This window comes from Plectropomus leopardus, chromosome 11 (assembly GCF_008729295.1).
Source record: "Plectropomus leopardus isolate mb chromosome 11, YSFRI_Pleo_2.0, whole genome shotgun sequence".
NCBI classification, from domain to species: Eukaryota; Metazoa; Chordata; class Actinopteri; order Perciformes; family Serranidae; genus Plectropomus; species Plectropomus leopardus.
This window is the reverse complement of record NC_056473.1, coordinates 10262143-10289036: the sequence shown is the minus strand read 5'-3', so window position 1 is coordinate 10289036 and position 26894 is coordinate 10262143. Positions and strand designations below refer to the sequence as shown.

Below are 26894 nucleotides of genomic sequence, written 5' to 3'. Positions count from 1 at the left end.
GAGGTCATCTTCAAAAGTGTCTTGTTGAATTAATCGAATGTAAAAAAAAAACCTTGTGAGTAATTTCTGGAATCAGCACTTTGCCTTGGCCCAACTTTCTCTCTCTCTCTCCCTCTCTCTCTCTCTCACACACACACACACACACACACACACACACACCTGATTCACCTTCTTACTCGCTGCTTCCTCCGTCTCCCTTCTGACCAGACTTCTACATTTCCCTTTCCCCTTCACCTCTGTTTCTTACTCCTTACCTCCCTCCTCCTCTCTCCCCTCCTGTCTCTCCTTCCACCCGCTCTCTTTCTCTGTAGTATGTACTGTGGAATACTAATGTGACCGGTGAGGGAGCTTGTCAAGTTGTCTCAGCCCCACTCCTCCCACCACAGGTAGTCCACTCCCGCTGGAGCTCTCCTCCTCTCTTTATGTTGACAAATGAACAGAGGTAGGTTTCTCCTCCAACACTCTGTCCCTCCCTGTGCATTCATTGTTTCCTCTGACCCTTCTTAGATCAAACTGCATGTTACTCTGAGGATTTGGTAACAGATTGAACTGGATCGGCACAGAGGGCCTCAAGTGTGTGCCTTACAACTGCTGAGAGAATACACCTGACCTAGAAATCAGATGAGAGTTTGAAGAACAGCTACACCGTGTATCTGTATGATTTTAATATACCAACTGAATAAATTGTGATCTGAAAACACTGCTAAAAGTATCCATGCTTTTAACCCTGCCTGGCTGTAATGCTCATTGCATTCCAGAAAAGATGGATGAATAAATGCTATTCCTTGCTTGTTTACCTCCGGTGGAGCAAATAATATGAAGTTTGGCCGGAGCAGCTGATGCCATAGGACTGTCATTGTTGCTAATTAGCTCATTCAAAAGGGTGTATCCATTAAACTTTGGCCCTAAAAGTGTATCTCCAATTTAACCTCCCAGACTTGGCGCTGCATTGTCAGACAGTAAAGTGCCATGAACATGTCATGTGGGATGGATTGTAGGGGTTGGGAAAGACTTTCATGTTTATGACATGTGTGCATCATCTCATATGACAACTCGGGATGATTGCATGGCTGCGAAGTTGAATGTGTGAGGGCTAAATTATGTGCATAGACAATACAGCACCATATGCATTATCCATTTGGGTTTCATTCACTTGAAAAACTGTTTTTGCCTTTTCAGGCACTTTCATATTATGAAGCTGTAGTTGGTAACTTGCATGATAAATAGTTTTTCTCATATTTCCTAAAACTTCACTATATCCTGACAGTAGTGCATGAGACTGATAATAAAATTCACCTGCTCTGTGTTGCAAGAAAGCACTTTTTGTGATGTTACACAGCTTGCAACAATTTTTATAGAAAAATTATTATAATTATTATAGAACTACAAAGTACTCCTAATAACCTGATACAGCCCTGTGAAACAGAAGCAGAGCATATTAAGTCCAACAAATTTAAGACTTAGGATGTATTTATTTATTCTCACAATCATTGAAATGACATTGGTCCTCTGCAAAAAAAAAAAGAAAAAAGAAAAATGCCATTTAATTTGGTTTAATTTGGTTTTTGAAAATGGTTATTAAATAAACATTTGATGAAATTAACTTCTGAACAAATTAATGCTGACCTGTTAGAACTGATAAGTTTGGGGATTTAAATTACAGAATTACCAAAACACACTGCTAGCATGGCTAAAAAAATAAATTCATGTCAATGTTTTTAATAATGCAGGATTTAAATTCAAAATGAAATCTTCCTCTTTGTAAATGCTAACTTATCTAATGTTAAGGATAAATAAGAGTCAAAATCTCACCATCCAAGCAGTGACAAAGTCTCCCATCCATGTCCCCACCGCAGCAATCTTCATAAAGCTCTCATTCCTGATGCCCATGTACTCTGTCACCATGTGAGGCCTGCGAGGAAAAAAGACCAAGTGAAAAGGACATAAAAAATGCAGTATGTGTTATGAGGGTAGTAAAAAGGGGGGAGAAAAGGAAGGCTGACAAAAAAGCCAATGGGGAAAGAGCCAGAAAGAGAGGGCGAAAGAGAAAATGGTCACTGCTGCTAAGTATCATGATGCTAGCTGTCAGAGTGAATCAATATCAATCTGATGCTGTGAAAACAATGAGCGATGGCTTCACCTTCCATAAAGCCCTGAGGATTATAAACAATTTACATCAGCGCGATGGAATTTATGCAGCATCACCGCTTTCATTTGGCCCTGCAGTGTTTGGCCACTTTATCCATTTGCTTGGCAAATTTGTCTCGTGTCGAGTTGATTTCAAATCAACGCTACCATCCCGAAGAGATCCCTCCTGTTAACGTGCAGTTAACATCAACCGCAGCAGCACAGAAGCGAAACACAGACCGGGTCAAGGCACGCCATTAGAGAAACAATCTCACATGCAGTAGTATCTGATAAGAAATGACATGCTTTCTTTGGAGTCCTAGTTACGCCTTCATCTCTGTACAGTAAGTGAAGATGAGAAGCTTTTGTGCAGCCCCACAAACCCACGCAACACACACACACACACACACACACAACATCACTCTGTTTTCTCCAGGTAATAACACAGGGAGGGAGGAAAAGTGGGTCAGTCGCCTCCTATATGGGACCTATGCCGGGGAGAGGAGAGGAGAACAGAGGGGAGCGAGGAGGCCTGTTTGATCTCCTGGCAGCCAGTGTCTTAGAGGCTGAGTGGAGCAGGTGGGCACCCATCACCTCCCCCTTAAGCTCCAGCTCACCCCCCACAGGTCACATTCATGAATATAATAGATGGCGATGGATAGGGCTCTGGCTGTGCTTTCAAGGGGTCGTGCTTGAAGTCAATGGCTCCATTCGTCTTTGTTTTCCTCCGGTCATTTTCTGGCCGCCAGCAAACACCAATAAAAATGTTTCTGTTGTACAGAGGGCTCTGGAAAATCTCACCTACTACCCCACTGGTGTTCAGTTCATTTCCTCTCTCTATACATGTGTTTCCCCTCAATGGTTTATTTTAATTAATCTTCGCTGATTGCATTAAGAGTTCTATTTAGCGCACGGTTCACTTTCCAAATGAGTCGCTGTCATACAAGTCTAAACACTCTCTTGAAAAGCAATAGAGAGTAATCCTTTTAAGCTATTAGCTAATGTAGCAGCTTTAAAAGGTGTTCATTTTTAATTGATGCTAATTGCTCGTGCCTTTTTACATTACACATCCAGATCTGAAAAGCATAATAAATGCTCACAGGCGATACAGAACAATGATGAGTAGTTGTGGCGAGCCAGTAACACAAAATGCCAACTACCTGTTTACTGCGATTGTGTGAGAAATACTCTTCCCTAGGAAAGGAAACATTGTAAATCATATGTCGTCAATGCAGCATGCATTTAACAGATTTGACAGGATTTTATTGACGAAAACGTGCAGTACCGCAGGTGACGTATTGCCTCGCTCAAGCCCGCAAATAAAACGGCCTTGATTGGAATGGCGATTTATATCTGCATTAAGTCAGTTAGACATTCAGTGGCCTGGCACTGCTCCAGTTACCAAGGAGATCCCATTGGGAGTCATTTACCCGCAGCAAAATTCTGATCGATACTTCTGGAAACGCTGTCTGGCACCACATGCAAGCCTTTAAATCTAAAAAAACTACCCCGCCGCCAACCCCTGCCCTTCTCACATATTTAATGGAGCAAATGTTACCCCTGTGCTGAAAGAGAGGGTTTTATTTTTTATTTTATTTTTTTCCGCAGAGCACCTATGATGAGTTTGGGGACTCCTCGCACTGCATGATCAGAGGCAGAACTCTCTGACTTATTCATGCTGACTGAAAATTTAATGGCCTTTAGAGCCGGATGACCTAATGAGAGAATTCAGTGTAGTGGAACATCAGTACAGTAGCACCATGAATAATCAGCCCCAAAATGGCTCCCGTAGCTTAATCGCAGAGCCAGTGGCAGTGTCAGTGCCAGCGCGGCCGGCTCAGCCAGCTTTGACCCTCTGTGGAATGTTATCAGGTTTCCCACACTTGTTCAGACAAAATATTCAAGGACATTTCAATGCCTTTCAAAGTCTTGTTCCATCGCATGCAAGAAATTACAATTTTGCGCTACAGAGGGCACAGAGTTATAGAGTTCGGAGTTTGGACGTTACCCCAGTGTGACATTAACCAGAGAAAAAGGCCATTCTAACTGTTGCATTAAAATGGTCATCTGCCAGCCCAGACGCCAGAGGAAGTGTTGGCAATGTACATTTCTGAAAACCACGAATATGCACTGCAAAAATCCATGCTATGGTCTCTAAGTTTGGAGACGTAATTATCAAGTAAAAATGTTTAATATAAATGTGTAACTATTTATTTTCATTGTTTTTACTTTCCCAAAAATCAAAAAGACTAAAAATACATCCTAGTCAATATTCTTTATTATATCTTAAGCATTTAGATTTAGATTTATTAAAATAATTAAATTAGCTTCCTTCACCTGACCATTTGTCATCTGCACGCTTTCAACTTATTCATTCCCTCAACATAATTTCTACATGTAAAACCTAATGAGACTTAATTTAAAACAAAAAAATAAAGAAAATTGTTTTGTCTTAAATTTGAGAAATTGAGTGGATATACTTAACATAAGTAAGTTGAGGTTATTTAGTTGCGTTACCAACTTTAATTAACTTGTACTGACATATACATATATACATCCAAATATATGAATTTGTGTTCACTTTAATTAAGATAAAACATGATTTAAATTAATAAAATTAGTGAACTGTTGCTACTTTTAAAAAAAAAAATTCTCAGTGGGTATTAGCTTTTGCAGTGTTTCACATTTTCATGTTTCATGCATATCATATAAACATCCCTACAGTAACATAATATATGGACTGCAGAGCACAAACAAACAAACAACAACACTTGTCTTATGGTGACTTTTTGTGGCGTTGTTTGTTGAAATGAAATTGGCTGTTTTTAAACAAGACATTGAGATGTTTCCCAGCAGCGTTTGAGCCACAGAACCTGGGTGTGGGGACTAACCCGTCCCTGCGTTTCTAGCAGCTTATGTGTCACCAAATGTGGGTTTTTTAAGCCAAGACGTGATCTTTTCCAAGCCACAACCAAACCATGCCTTCACCACAGCATAGTTGAGATACATAGTTTTAACGTAGCTAAAGTTACAAGCAGTAGTTAAAAGACAATGTACAAGTATTCAATGCAAACTCTTTTTCTGGCATTTGGGTTGCATCTGCAGGATTGTGACATTATTTGGTTTGCTTTAATATCTTCACTGTGATGCCTTTGAGATTGCTTGGCTAAAATTGTGTACCGAGACATTTCCTCATTGTATTTAAATTTGACAAAGCTTGAGTTCCTGATGGTTCTCCACTCTTCTTTGTTCAGCCATTACTGCTTATGTTCACATCATAATTCTTCCATCTATATTCACTCCAGTCGAACTATAGCTGTTTTCATCATACAGTGGATCACCTACTGTGCACAAGATTGTTTTTTATAATTAGCTGAATACTGTTGTATATTAAGTTGTGACAGACCAGGCGGTAATTCGTTATCATTGTATTGGAGCACACAGTTACTTTCAGAGCTTTGTATTACGGTGCAGAAATAGTAGGGGTAAGTAATGATTTTTTTTGAGCATTGATTAATCTAATGATTAATTAGAAAATACTAAAAAAAAAAAAAACACTTCAAAATACCCAAGGCCCATGGTGATGTCTTAAAATCACCAGTCTAAACACTGACTAATCTGCAGTTTATTTACTTTAAAGGGAGGTCATTGTGCATTGAAATAGCGTTTCGTCGTTTAGCGTTTTTGTCCGACTAACATTCCAAAACCCAATAAACACAACATATGGCAAAGAAAGACCTGCTAATCCCAACATTTTCCACATTTAGTTTTGCAGTTTTTGATGAAAGGGTGACTAAAATTGTTGATTAATTATCAAAATAATTGTCCATTAATCTGTCAATTGACTAACTAATTAACTGAATTATTGTTCTGTGCACTAATTAAATATACAATATAGAACAGTGGTGGAGGTCTCTGTAGGTTACATAGGCTACCAAAATTGCACACACAAAAAAAAAAAATCAAACATAAGGGAAAAACTGATCTAAAGATCTAATCCTAATAGACGGTCTGTGGTAGGGGTACCACCTCTAGGCCTGGCAAGGCTCTCTATCACTATCAAAATTGTTTGTGCTTCATTTTCAGTTTATAAATATTACATATTTTATTGTAAGAAAATACAGCAGTTTAGCCACTCATTGTAATGGAGTAGGGCTGTTAAGAGGTTTTATCAGCATAAAACTATTCAAGCATATTCCCAGTTTAACAGTTTTGATTTTCCCATTTCATCCACAACCCACACAGCAGCTTGGTGCCAGAACTCTTTTGCAATGTCATGCTTTGCTATAAACCACGCACTCTTCCATATATTCATCAACTTAAAGGAAAAACTTAATGGTTTAATTTTTTTATTTATTTTTTATCAAAGTTCCGACTCAAGGATTTCCAACGCCCATGAGAGCCTTGATGATTAAGCTTATAAAACAGCTGCTGAGCGAGCTTTCACCACTCTGACTCATCAATACTCTGATTTCCATTATTTTTTTTCACTGTCCACTTAGACTTATGCACCTTCATGCCGGGCTTCATAAACTTGTTTTCCCTGTCAGACAGCCAGTGATTTAGTGCCCGTGGTAACGGAGTGACCTCTGCTGCCCTGTAAAGGCTGGACTCATTCAGAACATTAAATTGCGACCTTGACTGGTCCAACATTGAAATGCATTGCTTGTCCCGTCTCCGTGCACAACAGTACCTAACGTCGTATTTACAGTATACAACGCTGAGCAGCAGTAGTTACCAGGGAGCATAAAGCTGTCAACACACACTCTCTTCACTATCACTAAAGCATCTCCCAAGGCAACTTAAAACTTCAATCTCAATTCATCACTCAGCACAGAATCAGCCCACGTATTGTATTAAACTCGCTGGAGATTGAGTCCTTTCGTCCTTATCATTCCCCTGGCTCAGGAGAGGGAGTGAATACCATCAGGCAATATCCCGGACAGCCCTGTATCAGGTCCACTATTCCCCCCATGATCTCTGCAGTAGGATAGCAGAGTCCAAAACTAGCCCTTAGTTCCAATATCCATAATACTATACTATTTAGTATGCCAGAAAAAGTGTATGTAAAATGCAGTATGCCAAAAATACCAGGATGTCCTACTACATCCAGCCGCATTTTGCAGTATGCAAGCCAGCATGCTTTTCTGGTTATTCTTACCCACAATCCTTTGCAAAGCTGCAGATTCATCACATCTTGACAGCTGGTGCAATCAAGTGACTGATGACCAGTCACATGGTAATATTAGCAATATATGATGATTATAATGATTATATTGTCTGATTGCGTGCATACTGCATACAACAGTACATACTTTGCAAGGGCAGCCATAGTACCTACTACAAGTAAAAAGAAAAAGTATGGGATTCGGAACGCACCACAGGTCTTCATACCCTAACACTGATTTACATGAACATTAGTTTTTTTGTCATTAATGATAGTAAATGAAGAATCTTTGGGTTTTGGACTGTTGATTGGGCAAGACGCAATATGAAGACTTCATTTTGGGCTCTGTGAAAATGCGACGTTGATTTCTTTTAACCATGACCACGAGGTGGTTACTACTGGTCCCCTAACCTTAAGTGGTAATTTTAAACCAAACCATGATGATTCGCTCAACATAACCAAGTCTTTTTTTGTGCGTAAACCAGACTTTAATTGCTGATTTAACTGATTTATTTTTCACCAATAATTTGTAATAGGCACAGACTGATGATGTCATCCTGATAGGGGTGTCAGATCAGAAAACAAAGATACGTTTCGTTCCAAAGCGACATATTTTGTCTTATAATTTGAACGACTGTTCATCATTTCTTCTTAAAAAAATAACTCCTCTCCTCTTACTCTGCCGTGAAAGCTGTTACTCCATCAAAATGTCCTGACTTCCTACTTCGCTACAGACAAGAGTCAATCACTTTTAATTTAGTTTTTCATTTAAGTATTCTAGAGGTATTTTAGCACATAGAAACACGATATTCTGCTTTCAGAAATCTGAATATTCTACCCGGAGAACTCCAATCAGTGCCGTGTTTGCAGGTGCAGATTGCAGTATGTAAATTAGCAGTTTGTAAAAATATGTTGATTAGGAGGAAAAGGTTTATCTATCTGTAATGTAAACATCCATTCCTGAATATGATCATGTGAAAGTACTTGTTTAAAAGGTACCTTGAATATTTTAATTTTTACACATATTGTCACACATACTGTTTTCACGTTACAATGCTATTTTTCAGAAAACCCATGATTTTATACTGTATTTTCTTAGTCTGACAAGTAGAAGTATTTTCTTTTTCCTACCAATTTATCCTTTCTATTAACACAAAATCACTGCGGTGCCCAGTAGCTGACTTGGAAGAGCAGATGCCCCATGAACAAAGGCTATGTCCTTGTCACAGGAGCCACAGGTTTGATTCCAACCCGCGGCCCTTTGCTGCATGTCAACCCCTCTCTCTCCCCCTCACTTTGAAGCTGTCCTATCAAATAAAGTTCAGAATCACCAAATTTGGAAACACATGGTTTGCACTGGACAGCAGCATCCCCACAGTATGCATTCTCACACACATTAGCAACTGGTAAAATAAATACTTGCTCTTGTTTGCCGTGTGGTATGTTCAAGCGTCACGACTTCTTCTTTATGATTTAGTCTATATTGAAAAATTGGCCACACAACATGCAAACTGCTGGGCTTTAAAACAATGGAATTGAGATATTATCAGACAGAGTAGTTATGAAACATGAGGTAGAAATGACTAAGTGTGTCTGCGTGGTATTACACACAAACATGCGCACATGCCGGGGCAATCCATCTGTTCTGCTAAAACACCCCTCCCCACCTTCCATTCACACATACACACACAAACACACTTACACTCATCTATAATATGATACATATAGTATTCCCTGTGTACGCACACCGCCGTCAAGGTTATGATGTTTATTGTTTACTATGTGGCTGTTTCTCTATATGTGACAGTGAAGTATGAGGTGGAGGCAGGCGGCTGCAGCCACCGCCGACGCTCCTCCCCTCTGTCCCAGAAAACAGCAGGATAATATAATCAGAGAGGAAGTGACCGACTGCACCACTTCATATGGCCCATAGTCTGTGTCTGAGGGATTCTTAGAGGAGAAAAACTGACTTTGGAGGGAAAGCTTTACGCTAACTAAACGCTTGTTAAATACGTAATGAGTCATTTTCGAGATACCAACGTAATGTGCATGTGTAGGAGTGTGAAAGACAGCTGGAGATAAGCTTAGAAATTAGCTGTGGGTGTGTGAAAGTATGAGAGTAGCAGCGTGAGGAAGGCAAAGAAAGATCAATGAATCCAAACTGCGAGATGTTTACTGCAATTTACAAACAGCAACAGGTTTCTATAACAAGGCTAAATGATAAAGCTGTTTCTGAAAATATCTACCATATTTGGTGTTGTATATATACTAACGCAAACAAGTCAGGTCAAAACACAGAAATTCACAAGGATTATTTCTTTTACGGCTGCATAAAAAATGTTTTTATTCTAGATCAAATTGAAATTATTTTCTCGATTCAATTATTAAACTTTTTGCAAATGAAAAGAGTGATTTCCGACAAAGAATAGTAATTTTCTTCCATTTTGTAGACCAAAAGCACAATCAATTAAATGTTTCATCTGAGCATCCAATAGCCAAAAACCTTCAATATTCTACCATGTAACAAAAAACATGAACCAGAGAATTTGGGGTATTTTTGTTTGAAAGATTAACTAATTACAATTTATTGAATAAAACCCAACTTTCAATTTCATAATACAGTAATAATAAATCTAGTATCTATTGTTTATTTTAGTATTGCAAAACCCACAAACCATCAGCTGAACTGTGTTCTGAGAAGCTCACAAAACTCTGCTACAGAGAACTGTTGATTGGTTTGTGTGGTCACACCTCAAACTCCTGCCCCGAGACAACACAACATGGGCAAGTCTGTTCACTGAACACTCAAGAGACCTAACCGAAATTAACTGATAAGTAATGCATTACTGCCCAATGCCATCTATGACTATCTATATTCATATCTAACTTAAGACAGAACAGAAAAAGCTTTTTTGTCGTAAATTTCAGCTTTAAAGCATAATATCTGTATTTTTCAACCTGGACCCCATTTTCCATTTTTTTTGTCTAAGTGACTAATGGAGACGATAACTGTTGAAACTGTAGAGAGTATTGAGCCAGAGCGCTGCAGATGATATTGACAAAACAGGCTACAATGTAACTTCTGGGGGCATATATGCACCGCCAATTTATGTCAACTAAAAGTGCTTGTTTTTTTCCACTGACAGGCAAAGATTTAATATAAGTGTTTGACAATATTATGACAAGTAACCCTACAGAGATTTGTTAAAGAGTAAGATCCTTTTTGTTCAACAAAAAATAGCCCCAAAATCGCTATCACCAAACTCACCAGACTCCATTCAAATAAAAAGTCAACAGAAACCAAATTAGTCTTTAACAAAATGGTCTATCTCTGCAGGGACCCTTCATAATGTTGTCAGGAACTTCAAATAAAAATCTGAGCTTGCCAGCTGCAAAAACAAACACATTTAGTATATGTAGATGGATGGTGCACAAATGCCCTGAGTAGTTACATTGCAGCCTGTTTTGCCACCGACAGCTGCAGCACTCTCGCTCAATACTGGACCAATTTTCAGAATTGTTGTGTCCATTAGTCACTTAGAGACAGACAAAATGGGAAAATAGGGCCTGGATTGAAAAATACCAAATGTGCCCGTTAAGTAGAGGCCAGATCACAGAACCCATTGTAAGAAATATGCTGCTGTACTGTCGGCAGCAGTAAGTCCCATGTGTGAATGCATGCAACAGGAGGCATCTACATACCACAACATGCTATTTATTCAGCCTTCTAAATCCATTTGTCCATGGTATTACCCCAGCTTAGTGCCAGACAAGCAAACAGACATACGAGGGGGACTAGCATGCACGCAGCACAAAGGCTCATCGTAAACAAAGACAAATACCCTCATACGATGGGGTCTAATCCCACTCAGGGTATCACTTTAGTCAAATGCCACATCCATCCCTCCCTGCTCCTCGTCAAAGATATCCACCAGCTGCAACACTCCCTCTGACCCTGGCTCCGCTCTCTCATTGCTCAGCTTAACCCCTGACATCCATCCGTCTATCCGATTACTGAGTAACAAACAGATGAAGTATAAAAGTCATTTCACAGCTTTACTGTCCAACTCCAGCTCCCTCTTATATCTCCACAAACTCCCTCCCTCTTTCCCTCCACCTCCACTTACTTTACCACCCCCTTACTCTGAATTAGTCGTGATTAATGTGTACGCCACGCATTGGGCCGTCTTAATTAAATAACACCATCTAATTAGGGGCTGATTTCGGCTGGTAATGGCGCCATAAGATGGTGGAATGGGATTGTGTGGCGTGACAAAACATTCATGAAGTCCGTCAAACTCCCTGGGCGGTCACACTCCCTTGGTTTCATACAAACAGCCCCTTCCTAATCTGACAGTTACATTAAAATGCAAATAGCCCAGATGTGAGGGTTTGGTAACAAGTGTGGCTTACAGCTCCCAGGGCGCCACAATGGATGGGCTTGTAGCCCCGCACCGGCCCCCCCTCCGATATGATATAAGTCAGGTAACAGGCTGATAGCTGTTGACCTGGAAGTGGTTGTTTAAATATTGGCACTGTTGGGACGTGTAAGATTGCGCAGTCTGGAAATCTCTTTGAGCTCAGAGATAATGGCTTTGATGAATTCATTTTACATGACTAATCATCATGAATAAATACTTGTCATCCACGAAGATATACAATCTCTTATCGGTGATTGTTTACAGTGCTGGTGGTGCCGTTTATCTTCTTTCCTTGTGGATGTATCGCTGGTTTTAATTAAATCAAGCCCAAGACCGACTGAAAGGTCAAAGAAAATTAAAGCATATTAATGAGCGAAGGGCACGGGCAGCATACAGCATCAGGTCAGGGAGACAGCAGGGAGAGAGATGCCAACACCCCCCTCATCCTGCCTCGCCACACAAACTCATACGCACACTTTCTCGCCCACAAACATGTCCCAGCTAACTTGAGCGAGGTGCTAGACGTGAACAATATGCAGTTGTGTGTGTGGGACGCCCTGTCTAGCCACCACAAGAGCATCCCCTGCAGTGCACCAGCATGGCTAGATGTCAAAGCCAGCTAACCCATGCCAAAATACCTACCCTTTAAAAACCCTTGGCAGTAATAATACCTCACAGCGGCTTGTTCTTTCAGCATAAATGAAAAGGAAAAACACCATTCACTCCCACAGAGGGGCAGCTGCAGTCACAAAGGGATATTGTACTTTTCCTTTGTGCCTTGGTAAAAGAAAAAACTACAACAGCCTCGCTGCGGGGCGAGGGTTGGACTAGTGAGGGGTAGGGAGCGATGCAAATGGGGTTTGGACATAGATCAAAAGACTTAAGTTTCACTGCATCATCAGGGCTGGAGCACTTCCCCCTGACTCCCCATCCTCTCTCTCAGCCACCTTTTTCCTCACTCTGCTGCATCCATGCTTTCGCGGCCCGGAGACCCGTCTACCGAGGGGCATCCTGGCAGAGTGTGAACATTGCTCTTACATGTCGGTCTTGAACAGAGATGTGAACACTAATGGTTTTTGGCAGGGCCCGGGTCCTCAGTGGACACATTGCTGGAGCAGAAAAAAAAGCAGGGAAACAGGGACAAGAAGGGGAGTGCAGGTGTCTTGGAGGCAGCGGGGTTCACTCGCTTTACAACAGCACCATCTGTCTTTGTGAGGAGAGCTTTACAATGTTGAATAACTGATGTCACCGCTGAACACACATCCAAATAATCACGGGTTTTGATGTTGTGTCAGCCAGTTTAATTTTCTAATGGTTGCGACTTTTTATGTCTGGATAACTGAAGCGGCTAATATGGGCGGAGTGACTTGTTAGATGGATGTAAATTATGTTTCATTTTATAAATTATACATAACGTCTCTCAAAAATGTCTGAGTGACTCATTATTTTTCCCTCTGCATCATCCAGATGTCATCTGGTGAAACACTCCTGACAGTAAAAAAATGACAGAAAAAGATCCCATTTTCTTGACATTTCAAGGCGGAAATGAGAGGCAGTAAAAAGGAATCCTCTTTGTGACAGATGCACTCAGCGTGACTGCAAATGTAACTTTTTTTCCCTGAGCAAGCAACATTCATCGTCTCAGTGGGCCTGCCCCCTCTCCCGCTCAGCCGCTCGCTTCTTTTTTCTTGGCCAACCAGAGAGGACGGACAAGATGGATGCCCATGTCACCGGCGCTGGCCGGAGTGACAGATGGGCTGATTATACAAACTCATCCCTCTGGCCGTAGAAAAACACAACACCTTGCCTGCAAGCTAATAGCCTTCATCTGCCTGCACCTTATGGGTAGTTGACGCCTGTTGTTAATATGGAAAAGCAGCACTGTAAGGACAGATCCCATTAAAGCCCTGGCCTCCCTCTTGACAGCTTGCACCTGAATAGACACCTGCCACACGGTCTTTTTTTTTTTACAGCCCCAAACACACAAAATGGTAAATCACCTCACGGCGACCTCGTGTCTGGCTGACTGGCTTCAAGGGCATGTTTTCCTTCCTCTAGACGGACACATTGCAAATGCATAAACGGATTCCTGTCACCGGCTTGATGTGTGGGTGTCAAGCTCTGCAGTGCACAGCGGTTTCTCAGCAGGTGCGCTGGGGCAACAGGAGCCAAAAAACCAAAGTGTTAACTGGGAGAGGAATGGCAAACATCTTGGTTTTTGGCCAGAGAGGTGTCAAAAAATAAGTCAGGATCATGGGAGAATAAGCGTGGGGTGCTGAAGGTGATCTTTCAGGATTAACCACCCTCCCCTTGCCTGCTCCTACCTGTGATTTAAAGTCGGGGTTGATTAATCAGACTGCTATCGAGTCTCTGTTCAGGCGAGACGTTTCGATCAATCATGCCAGCCAAAGGGGAGCGCACAGTCGCTCTTACAAATGGGAAGCAGAGAATGAGGGAAAAGGGGCAGAGAGAGAGAGAGATTGAATGGCTTACTCCATGCTCCCAGCCATCAGCAGGAAAAGGTTGTAGATGTGTGAGAAGATGAAGAGGAAGAGGATGGTGCTGAAGAACATGGTCATCCAGGAGCCATGATCCTCGCGGAACATTTTCAGGCGCAGGTATCGACCTAAAGGGAGCATGACAAGGACACTGCTGTCAGTGGAGGTTCAAACAGCATGTCAAAGCTGCTAACATGTATGGCCACGAAAATGGAGATGAAAGTAAATAAATTAGTCACATAGATCAATAACGTCCTACTCTGTCAGACACGTGCCCTTTAGGCAATGAAATGAAGATTAAAGAGCCACTTTGAGGTGTCACTTTCACGGCCTTCAAGTAATTGTCTTATCCTGACCAATTTTAACTGTCACCATTTCATCATCAAGCCAAACAGAAAATATTCCACGCACATGATGTCATGCATCTGTTAGACCTGCTGTCAGTGGATTGATGCTCGCTTGTGTTTTATGATGTGCATGATTAGAGAAATTATTCAGACATTTGTGACCTGTGGTGTCTTTTTTTAATACAATCCTGGCTTGGAATCAAATTATGGAGAAATATCTCTCTGGCAGAGCATGACATTAGTTTAGATATGCAGGCATCTGCACAGAACACATAATCACAGGAGCTTGTCCTCTGGTGGCGGCGCTCAGCAGACCTCATGGAGACAACAAGGTTCATTATACGACTAAAAGCTTGTTTTTGTGCCTTGAAAAGACTGCAGTTTGTGCTTCTAGCTCCTCTGTGGCTAGCTATAAATATAATGACAATGTGTTTTGTATTTTAGCTGATTCTAATAACACAAAGAAAAAAAAATTATACCTTTAATTCAAAGGCTTGCTTTTTTTCTGGTAAGAGTATCATTACAAAAAAACCTTACATAAGTTCAGTATAAATAACTGACATCAACATGTGGATGCAATTAGGTGCACATAATGTAATTGCATAATGTAATAGTCCTTGATCTACCTCCCACACTGCTCGTGTAAAAAAAGCATTCTGCTTTTCACATTGTGTCATGCAGACCTGGGTCAAATAGGATTTACAAATAAAATACATAAAACAAAGTTCAAATTCAAACCACAGATTTAGAGATACCCAAATGTTTGGTCATTTGTGTTGGTCAAGTTTAAAAAACACTGGATCCCACATCTCCCATAACGCAACAAATAGCATTTTGTTTGACCCTGGCTACAACCTGGAAAGGTAATAATGCTATCGTCTCTACTCGAACAGTGGAAAAGAGCTCAGCTGGCCTTGAATGCAAAGAGAAAAACACAGTAAAGTTTGATTTTTATAAACCTGCCACATTTCTTTATTCTTTCACTTATGCTAAATTTTGACAAATCGTGATTTGGGAAAAAAAATTGTTCATGAGAGAACAAGGTGTAACAAGCTTACCTTCCTGCAAAGTATTACATTATCCATGATTAATAAACATGCAAAAAAAAAACCAAACTACTTAATCAGATTTTAAATAATAAATTTCCACTAGAATCTACGAGGATGCGAGGAGACACACTCTCCTGGTCGCTTGATGAACTTCCCACTGGTGACCTACCCAATAATGGAATTCACGTGATTAATGAACGCACTGCGAGCTGGGCAGCCCCTGGTGCTCTGCTCGCCATTTCAAACAGCTAACGAAATGGGCACCTGCTCTGCTCATACACTTTCTTTTACTGTGTCTTCTGTAATTTATACTTGAGTTTCTGAAAACATTCAACGCCTAATTTGACTGCTTGGTCCATGTTTCCTGAGCCAGACCCATCGTGCTGGACTGAAGTTCAATGTAGTCTATGTTATTGAAATACAGACCAGCGAATGCACCATAATTCCTCATCAAAAGTCTCAGCAACACTCCCACCGTGCACTATGCGATTGCTTCTCTTGCTATCCATAGGAAATTAATAGAAAAAAATTGAGATGCCCCCCATCACCACTGCATCTGATAGACATACTCCGTTACAGCTCTACTCTCACAGAATTTGCCTTAAATTTTTGGGTCTGCTGCAGTTAAAGACTTCGAGCAGTTCTGTTTAGAAGGTCAGGAGTAATATCGTATAATAAAGAGGACACATCTCAGTGCCACTGTGGTTAGTAAACAGCAAACAAGATTTTACATAATCAATTCTGAAATGTGTCCATTGTACCATCTTTTCAATTAAAAAAACTGTGGAAAAACACATTTTCAAACAATCTCTGCCCAGTAAATGCTCATGTGTTTCAAACTCCATGCGCTCAGTTTGTATCACAGGTAAAAAATAAACACACTCAAGAAGACCCTGATGACATCACTATGACATCATCTGGGTCATTTTCTCAGACATAAAAAGGCTCAGTTCAGAGCCAAAGAAGACATTTCTTACACATTTTAGAGTCTGAATACAACTCCTTATGATGAGGAAACTGACAAACGTGTAAAAATGGGTAGAGAGCCCCTTTAAATTCAATAATGATTCACAAAAAACAGTATTACAAATTTCTGACACAATATAAAGTAGGTGACTTGATGACAAAACAAAAAAAAAGTGTCTGTTGTGTAGTTTGTGTGCTAACTGCTCACTCGGCCAAAGATCGTTTATGAGGTAAAAGAAGCATCACTGTAACATCACTGTACAGCCCGGTTAATCTTCTCTCTAGCAGACTGTGTCACGTCAGTTTCAGGAGTCATTCTCCCAGTTAAACTTTCATCCATATCATAATTATTAATGAAAGATGATCAAATTTATTTAAAAAGGACAAGTGTGTCAAATTTGGGAGACTACAGCTGTTATTTCAATGTGCAATACATATTTACATATGTGGTACATATTTGACTGAAGTTGCGCAATAAACTGATCTTTGACCGTTTATTAGTGTCTTTTGTGTTTGGTTCAATTGTTGATTTTTTCAGTAAAAGAATGTTAGAAATAAATTCCTTTAATTTTTTTAATTCAAAAAGTAATTTTAGCAGTACATTGAAATGGGCACAAAGTCAGAACTGAGGACACATAATATCCATTTATTGCAATGATGGTGTTACTGCATGTTTTCCTCATAATGTGCAGCCCTAACGTTTAAGCAGCATTTAGGTAAATATTAGTATCAGATCAGAATCTGCATCAACAAATACCCGATATAAGGACACCAATGACGACCAGGTCCAAAAAAAAACTTGATACTAATATGATAATATGAACAATCCTGATGTGGTGACCCCAGCCATCAACTGCTTCAAGGTTATTCAAATGACTTTTATGAAATTCTCTATGACTACAAGCTTGGGTATACACCTCTATTTTTACTACTTTAAATATTGCTAACACACACGCACACTCTTTTCCTCTGCTTCGTCTCTCCGAGCTGTGATCCGGTGCCAGAAGCGGCCATCTTCCCAGGAAACAACTCTTTGTTTTTCTCTCCTCCAGCTCAGTCAGCATCCCTTTGAGTTACAGCTCCTCAGAGAACTCATTGTGTTTGTGTCCACACTCACACACACACATACACACACACACACAGAGCCAGAAAGACAGCAAAGCAGAATGCTCCATTTATTTTCCCATTACAGCCTGGCTGGTTCACTCTCCAATAGTTTTACATGCTGTTCAATCTCAGCTTGCTCACTTTTAGTTTTTTTTTCTCCGCTGCACACATAAAAATAAAGATGTTGAGATTCCTACGGAGATGAAGATCTTTGTTGAGTTAAAGCACAGTAATAATGAATGAACCTCCTGTTGTAGGTTCAAATGTATTATGCAAAAAACGTCTTTAACATCTTAGTAAACAACAGATCTGTAACTTTGGTTATCTATTATTGTGAGCTTTACAGCAGATAATATCAATTTTAATGTTCCCTTAATAACAATAATGAACCTTACATTTTTTGGAGGGTTAGCAAAAGCAAAGTGGCGAAGTGTGAGGCCACACCATACGTCTTGCTCTGTGGTATTTCAGGGCTCATCACAGATGCATAATTGAATTGACTTGCATGGGTGAACTTAATTGCCTCCAGTGCCAATGAGCCCTGGCTTAGATGTAGGAGCACAGTGTGTATCGGCAGATCTGACTTTTAAAGCAGCATGCCGCGCCAGCGAGCACGGCCGCCCTCTCACAGCCTATATGGGCAGGATTTAACTAGGGGGTGATTCAAGAACTATTCAGCCAAGTCAGTTGAGTCACTGCACCTCCCGACAGCAGAGGACCCCGATAAGGTGTGATTCATGAGCACTGCCTACTGCCAGGCTCAGCCCGGCAGGAGACAACAATAACAACACACATGGACAGGCAGCCACACACAAACACGGGCACCAAAAGAGAAAAAAAAACAAAACTGAGAGGGACTTACTTTTGCCTACTTTCACTAAAATTACAAAGACACTCACTCACGTGGGCTGAGATGATACATTACTGAAAAAGATGCACTTACGGTCTGAATACTAATTTACAGTATTGACAGTATCGCTCCTCTTGTGCTATTTATAGTGTTGTGTTTGGGATGAGATCATATCCTTCTCTCATCAAGGTGTTTCCAAGTGAAAATCAAACATGTAGCTGTGTCTCCATCTAGTGGTGAGAATCGGACACACACACACCAGGGAGTTGACTAGCTGGTATGCAGATAAACACCAGGGTGAAATATACTGTATATTATGTAGGTACATAAAGATGCTGGCATCAGTGGTGGACAAACTCTGTTAGTTGAGTTAAAATATAGATACTCCTGGTCAAATATTACTTCAATACAAGTAACAGTTGCTGAGTCAAATTATTACTTGAGTTGAAGTTCTGGAGTACCTGCTTTTAAAAAAAACTTGAGTATTCAAAATGATTTTTTTTTAAAAAAAAACAAAAAACAAATCTCAGTGCATTGTTGTATAATGTCACAATATATTTAAACATTTAAATGAGGCTGTGATGAACTTTGTTAAACTGAGCAAACATTAAAAATGATAAAAATCATTCTTCACCTCAAAAACTTCAAACATGGACTTGAGATATGGCCATTAATGATCTGGTGGGAATCTTCATCTCCACCAACTGCCGTTACTAACACTGCATAACCAAATACAACTGCCTGCTGATGAGCTCTACTTGTCCTGACCAAATACCCAATCTGAGCAGCGCATGCACAGGGTAGAGGTACAGGAAAACAAACCACATGCAGACATGGATGATCACAGTTTATGTACTTTTGTATTTTACATAAAAGGAAAAAAAAATCTTCCGCTAACTTCAAAGCAAATGTAATGAATTATGAGAACCTTCCTAGAAATGTAGTGGGATCAAAGTAAAATAAAATAATAATACTAAAGTAAAGTACAAATATTTAAAAAATATACATAAGCACATCAGTAAGTAAATGTACTTTTTTACTGTCCACCACTGCCTGGTTTATTCAAGTCTGACCTTAGTTTAAAAAACTGCTGCAATGCAGTTCGGACAGCAATCTATAACAATGTCCCACAGGAGTAAAATCAGATTTGTATCCTGTATCCACACAGCCAGCTAACAATTTGTGACATTGTGGTTATCTTAAAAACAACCAGTGTTTTTTAGAAAACATACTGTGTCCTATTTTCAGGGGGATGGTGTCCAAAACAATCCTAGTCTTAGAGTCCTAGAGTATTAGACTATCTGATGGACTGTGCTGTCTTGTCATTCGAATGCCACATCTGTATCTAAAAATAGTGTCAAAACTATTAATTTATCAATACATAATGATATTGAATATTTGAAACTGTTTCAATACTAATTTTCAATAGCAATGACACACCGGCACCAGTTTTTACTTTCTCTTCTTTCTTTCGTGATTTTACACCAGTATTATGGACAATAAACACTGACATTTCTAAGATGTCAGAGTGAACTGGTCTCTGATTGGTATATAACTCATACAAACATTACGAGCATTGATGAAACCAACTCTTTAAACTCATACCTTCATTTGCTCTCTCTTATTATTAAGGTAAGACGTCCTTGGTATGTTATACTTGCTGTATTTATCTTTTAATCAATTTTCCGAAAATGGCATCAAGTATTGATATTTTTTAAGGTGTTGTGTCAACATTCATTCCGGTATTGTGACTACAGTGGACATTCAGGGCAAGCTGTCTTGATTATGTACATTTTTCTGAAAACAAATTCAGTTTTAAGGATTATTTTCAATTATGTAAATATCTACTCTAACAGCCCATACTGTTAAAACTGATGACCACACTGAGCACAATGCTGCCATTTTAGTACACTGGTAAAACAACTTCCACAATATCTCCAAATCAGCAATGAAATGATCAATGAATGGAAACCATTAATTATTTTATTTGGTAGCCTTTACCTAACTGACACCTAACTGAATCTAATTAAGAGTAAGAAAAAAAATACTGCGATTTTAAACATACTGTAACACACTAATCCTTTTTTTCTGTAATACTTCAATAGATTTCCAAGACAAACTATATTGATATCCCACCATACACAAGACGATGAAAAATGAAATAAAATTAGACTAACAGAAATCTAAAAAATAAAAATATCTTTAAAAAAAAGAATTTGCTCCTTCAGCTAATAATCACCAGTGTCCAACATCGTCCCACCATACAGCCATCATAAAGCAAGGTACCCAAGCCGAGGATCATACCACAGTAATTCTTAAGTGCATAATAAAGGGTTGTTTTTTTCAGATTGCACTCAGTCCAGCCTGTTTCAGGCAATTAGGGGATTAAAACTGCTGACATTACGGTTATCTGTGTGATAATGAGATCACATGCAATAATTCTGGGAAGTGCTCAGGTTATAAAGTCACTGGATTTATAGGAGTAATCCACTCACAGGATATACAGAAGCCCTGGAGCCAGAAACACAAACGTAAACATCAGTTACACCTGCACTGGTGCACACAGACGAGCAATTACTGAATGTATCTTATATGTTTCAACAGTGGATTGGTTTAATCCTCCATTTCCTGTATTACACACACACACACACACACACACACACACACACACACACACACACACACACACACAACGGACACACACGTCTCACGGGTAAGGCAGCGCAGCGACAGCTCCTGACAGATGAGAAGCACACACAGCTGGTGGAGGAGGAGTGAAGGCGACCTGAGATGTGATCACCGGCTCCATTCATCATGGTATCGTTCTCCACCGACTACAAGTCTGACACAGCTGAAGAAGGTGAGTGCAATCTAAACCTGACAAAGATTTTTAAATGTTTTTAGGACTAAACACTTAATAATCTAAATCAAAGTCATTAAACTTTTAAATAATTTAAGATACAATAACATACTAGTATCGGTTTTTTTTAAGTTACTCTAATTTCCCTCAAGGACTGTTGCTTAAATAATGCCAATACTGTCTTCATTACATTATCACTTGCGGTGTGGCAGTATAATAAACATTCCTGTGTGTTTTAGCACTTATATATTAAAGTTTATCATCATAAAAAGTGCATAAAACTTTAAATAAATAAATAAATCTCTCAATCAGTAGGCACTGACGAGGAGACAGGGAGACATGATCTAGGTTGAAATGTGCTACAGGTTAATCGTTAAGATCTGCTCACCTGAGCAAAATGGATGTATTATCTGTGATTAAATGCAAACAGAGGCCGACACATTGGAGGCAATAGATCAACAGTCCCCAGGTTTCATTGTTCGCAGCACAGTCATGCATTCACTTCCTGAACATGCTGGTGATGTTCAGAGACTATGGAGACAGCTACTGTAAATATAAAAGGGCCCTGGAGAGAGTGGGTGAACACATCTCCCTTAAAGTACTCTCTGATAGCAGGGCTTACCATCAGAGTCAATAAAACAGACTGTGCCTACATTATTCTGGGTTATTAAAATCTTGAAAAAGAAACCAACTAAAAATAATGACGCCATGTAATACAGAATGAATATCCACTGTTTTTTAACCCTATAAAACATTGTGATTTACACACCTTTAGCATTAGAGCCTTTAAGTGGTGGAGAACTGGGTTATAAAACAATTTCTTTATGGGTATTTACTCTGTCTCTTATTCAATAGCATAATACATGTAACGCCCAAAGGTTCACTGAGTCAGTTTGGTGCAATTTTCTGTGACTGACACCTGACCTGGCAGATCTTAATCGCTGTTTGCTTTAAACTATCCCTACTTGACAGTTCAAGCAAAATAAAGAAAATAACAGGAACACTTTGGCAGTGTTGTTTGACTTGATTTGTGGGGTGATAAAGGGGAACTCCACTTATTTTTACCTATCAAGGTCAATTTACTGGTCACAGCAAGTACTACGCAGTCAATAATGACAGTTATATAATGTTTACAGTGGCTCTGCAGGAGCTTTGACAGGAAAATTACTCAAGAAACATTTTAACAGAAAGCATGTGTTACAGACATGAATGTCTGAAAGGCTTGCATTTACCCGTCTCTTTATTTTGACTGTTCTTTTTCAAAACACACTGCCAAATAAGAGCCTCGGATTAAGTCCAACACCAATGTTTTCTTTCTGAAGTCAAGTGCCAATGTTTTTAAAAAATCTCACTGTGAACAAGCCCCAAGGAACAACGCAAGCTCTGAAGCCACTGTCACATAGTGGCCAAATGTGGAATTACATCGAGCATGTCCATAATGTTATGCTAGGGCCCAAAACATACTTTTTTCCATAGAATCACATTATGAAAGAGACATCTGTAAATCAGTGGATACATTTTAGGAGCATCACAACCCCCACAAAATGTCTCACTTTGGTGATTTGATGATTTTGGTTTTTGAAAGTCTAGAAAAGCCGCAGGATTAAATCATTTTTATCCCCATTCAAGCTAGCAGAGCGCTAAACCAAAAGTTAGCCATCCACTGGCAGAAGCCTCTCTTTATTCTCAGATCTTTAGCAGAATAATACAGTAGCAGAACTGACTCTTTCTCCTGTTTTCAAATCCCAGAGGTGCTTCTGGAGTTCCTGAACCAGTCAACAGTATTCTGCGGCCAGTTTAAGAATGGCCACTGGTATTGCTACATCCTGCTGGTCCTCTTCTCTTTTGCCCTTCCTGTGGGGATCCTGGGAAACTTAGCAGCTCTTATCAACTTCTCCTGCCTCAGGAGAACCACAAGCACCAGCAATCTTTTCCTCTTGAACTTGGCCCTGTGCGACTCTGCCTGGATCCTCACCCTCCCCTTCACCCTCTACTTTACCTTCCAGAGGCCGCACCTCAAAGACGTACAGATCTTCTGTCAGTTCAAGAGGATCTCCTTCAACATTAACATATACGGCAGCATCCTCTTCCTCACTTTTATCAGTTTCGATCGCTACGTTGGGACGGTGCATCCAATCAGCTCTCTCCGCTGGTGGGATGTGGGTAAAGCCAAGCTGTGCTCAGCCTGCACATGGGTGGCGTTGGTCCTGAGTTCTATTCCTGACTTATTTGTGACTTTTGCTATTCAGCGACCAGAAAACGCCACAGTGTGCATGGACCACATCCAGGGCCCTTTCATCTACGTCAAGATAATCACCATTATCCGAACAACAATAGGCTTCCTGCTACCATTTGGGGTTATGCTGGCTTTTTACATGATGACAGTTCGTGTTTTGTGGCGTCTCCCAAGGGATAGGGGGCAAGGAAGAGCCCAGAGGACAGGAGGGAAGCCTCTGCGTCTCATCACTGCCGCCATACTCGTCTTTGTGGTTTCCTTTGTGCCATACCACGTCATGATCATCACCTTGGTGTTCATGAGGATCCATAACCAGGTGACACCATCTAACACCAACGTTCTCTACGCCACCTACGAGTTCTTTGAGGCCATGTGCAGCGTAAGCAGCTGCCTGGACCCAGTGCTGTATATTGTGGCTAGTGAGCAGTTCCAGAGAAAGCTGCTGGCCTTGAAAAGACGCCAATACAGGAGGCTGTGCTGCAGAGCCAACAGGAGAGTTGGGGTCATTGGGTGACCAAGCTGATCCAAAGGATGACTTCTCTGTCAAGTTACCTTGACTGCATCAATGTTACACAAATGCCAGTGTTAATGTTAATGGTGCAATTATCATGGCCTAAAGTGGGCTGGTAAATTTGCTGGAACTGGAATGAGAAAAGAAACTTATGAGGCTGCTAAATTTCTATCAGTGCAAAATCAAGGTTAAACCTCATTATTGCATGTTTTGCATTGCAACAACATTTTATCAAAATTTAAGACTTGTTGACTTGCTGTCATGAATGTTTTGTTGCCAAGCAGAAATGTAAATCAGCAGTGGTCGTCCTCATTTGTGCTTTGCAGCTTTACCACGTAAATCCTGTACATATGGTAGTTTGACTGATAGATATTGTAAAAAGAAAAACATTAACAACTGTAGTGCTGCAACCAATGACTATTTTTTATCACTTATTCTGCTGATTGTTTTCTTGATTAATTGGTTTATTAATATCATGTCAGAAAACTGTAACAAATGCCCTTCATTCTTACAACCCTAGTAGACATATTCATATTGCTTCTTTTATCCGTCTAAAAATCAAAAACCAAAATAATTAAATCTATAAAGATAAATAACAGAGGAAAGCACCAAATCAAGTTTTTTAAGAGAAACTGGCATCAGCAAATGTTTGTCATTTTGGCTTGATTTATGAAATGATTACCAGATTGAAAAAAATAGCTGCACAGTAATTTCTGTTGATCAATTAATAGCAACATAGAGGCCAGCGCTATAGGTGTCTGCCAACCATGAATAGGTTAAAATCATACGTTCCATCATACTGTTTATAAAATGACTTAGTATGAGCTGACTTTGCCTATGGGATGTGGAGGTGATGGTGGAGGGTGTGACACCTGGGCAAGATGCCTGCCAACCTGGGGAGGAAACCTTGAATAAATGGGTGCAGAAACTTGACAAATGCAGATGCTTCCATACAGGGCAAAAGGCCAAAAACCTATAGTTTCCCTACATTTATCCTTATTTCTATGTGCACTTGTATCTTAACAGGATGCACAGTTGAATGAATACATCATCCTATTATTTGTTTACAGTGATGGTGAGACCAACTCTTGTTATAGTCTAATCAAAACATCTCTGCAAAAACACCCACCAACACCTCCTGTTCAAATATTTTGACAGCAGTGCAGTCAACTGCAAATCACACATGGAAAATGTGATCAAAATTAACAATGAAAGAAGTCAACACCAGGCCTCGACAAACCAAAACATGGCTCATGTTCGGGCACACAGTAAGTGATACCCATCATATCCATATTGATTCCTGAACTATTGATAGCACAGTCTTTCCATCTCAATCAATGCTCTCTGTGTTTAAGTCAAGGGCAGCTCCACTCAATTTGAGCGTGTGCTTTCATCTATTTTAGGTTTCAGAACGCAGCTCGACTGTATCCTGTTTTGTTTTGAAGCATCAGAACAACACTCCTGCCCTCCTTAGGGATCCTAATAAACACCCCTCAAACAAAAACCCAGATTGCAGAGAGCCTTAGCACTGTCTGGATCTTAGCATGTACTTGCATCCCCATTTATCTCACATTTGCTGGGCCGCAGCATCATTTGGGAATAGGCAATGACTATGGCCACTGGTTTCCCCAGAGCTGAACTCCTTTGTAACGTAAGTGTCTGGATAATAAATCAGAGCTGGAAGTGACAACAGAACTCCCTCTGCAGGGAGACTGCAGCAAGTAGATCTGAGGCACAGAGAGCTGGCTACTGGGCCACTGTACCACTGTACCACTGCACCTGTTCCTGGAAGGGGCCTGTTAGATCAGTTCATTTTGTTATTTAGGGCTTGGCTCCAGACCAAAGGAGTCATACATTTCAGGTAAATAAGCAATTTCCTTTTGGCTTGTTTCCTTTGTTTGGTAGCTCTCGTCATTATTGCTCCGTGTCTTTGTCTCCCTGTCCGCTGTGCAAACACCTTTGTGTTTTGTCCTTTACTGCAGGCACATGGAAATGAACTAATGATACAAGTGCAACACATTAATAATGTCTCTGTAATGATGAAAAATTATCTGTAGGTATATAAAATGGTCAATGCATTTTGGGGGTGGTAAATGTCATTGGTTTCCATTTTGTACTTGTATCTCATTCTAATGACTTTTGTTGAACTGCAGAAGATAAGAACCAAACTGCACATCAACATGAACACACAATGTGCTGTAAACATAATACTGACATATTATCATCTTTTAAAATTGATAGGGTAAATGTATTAGCAAACTTTTGTGAGTCTTGTTTGTAGACATCTTATCCATTTAAGTCCAATATTATGTCTTTTTGAGCTAACTTTTAGTCTCCACCAAATCCTGATGAAATAATGTCTTTTTAGTGTTTTTAGTTGGTAAATGCTCACTATGCCCACTATTTACGCTCACAAGCTAGTTGCTAACTGTTACCCTTTTTTCCACTGAAATTAGGGCATAGTGCATATGTGTTATTTAAATATGGAAAAATAATAATATGGGCTGATAATTATGCAGATAATTGCAGATCAGCCGTATAGATCAGCCAGGGTCACTTTGGTTTTTGCAGATTTCTTGGCAATACCCTATGCAGAGAGACTGTGTAGATGCCACAATAGTGCCAATAGTATTAAAGCCAAATTATACACAGAATCAAAAATATCACTCAATTTAGTATCCCCCCACCCAACTTCCACTAAGCCATAAAAACGGGTTCCAACAATAAATGTTAACATCTTTATGTTAGATATTTT

The 26894-nt window shown here is 40.0% G+C and overlaps 1 protein-coding gene across 2 annotated transcripts in view; it reads right to left on the bottom strand.

Annotated features, from left to right (window-relative positions):
• tmem117 (transmembrane protein 117) overlaps window positions 1–26894 on the bottom strand; it is a 53007-nt gene that overhangs the window by 13050 nt on the left and 13063 nt on the right. For both annotated transcript variants that reach the window (XM_042495454.1, XM_042495455.1), the window contains exons 3-4: window positions 14209–14341; window positions 1813–1912 (exon numbers count right to left, since the gene is read on the bottom strand). In XM_042495454.1, the coding sequence (XP_042351388.1) occupies window positions 1813–1912; window positions 14209–14341 (233 nt within the window). The remainder of the gene's footprint in view (window positions 1–1812; window positions 1913–14208; window positions 14342–26894) is intronic.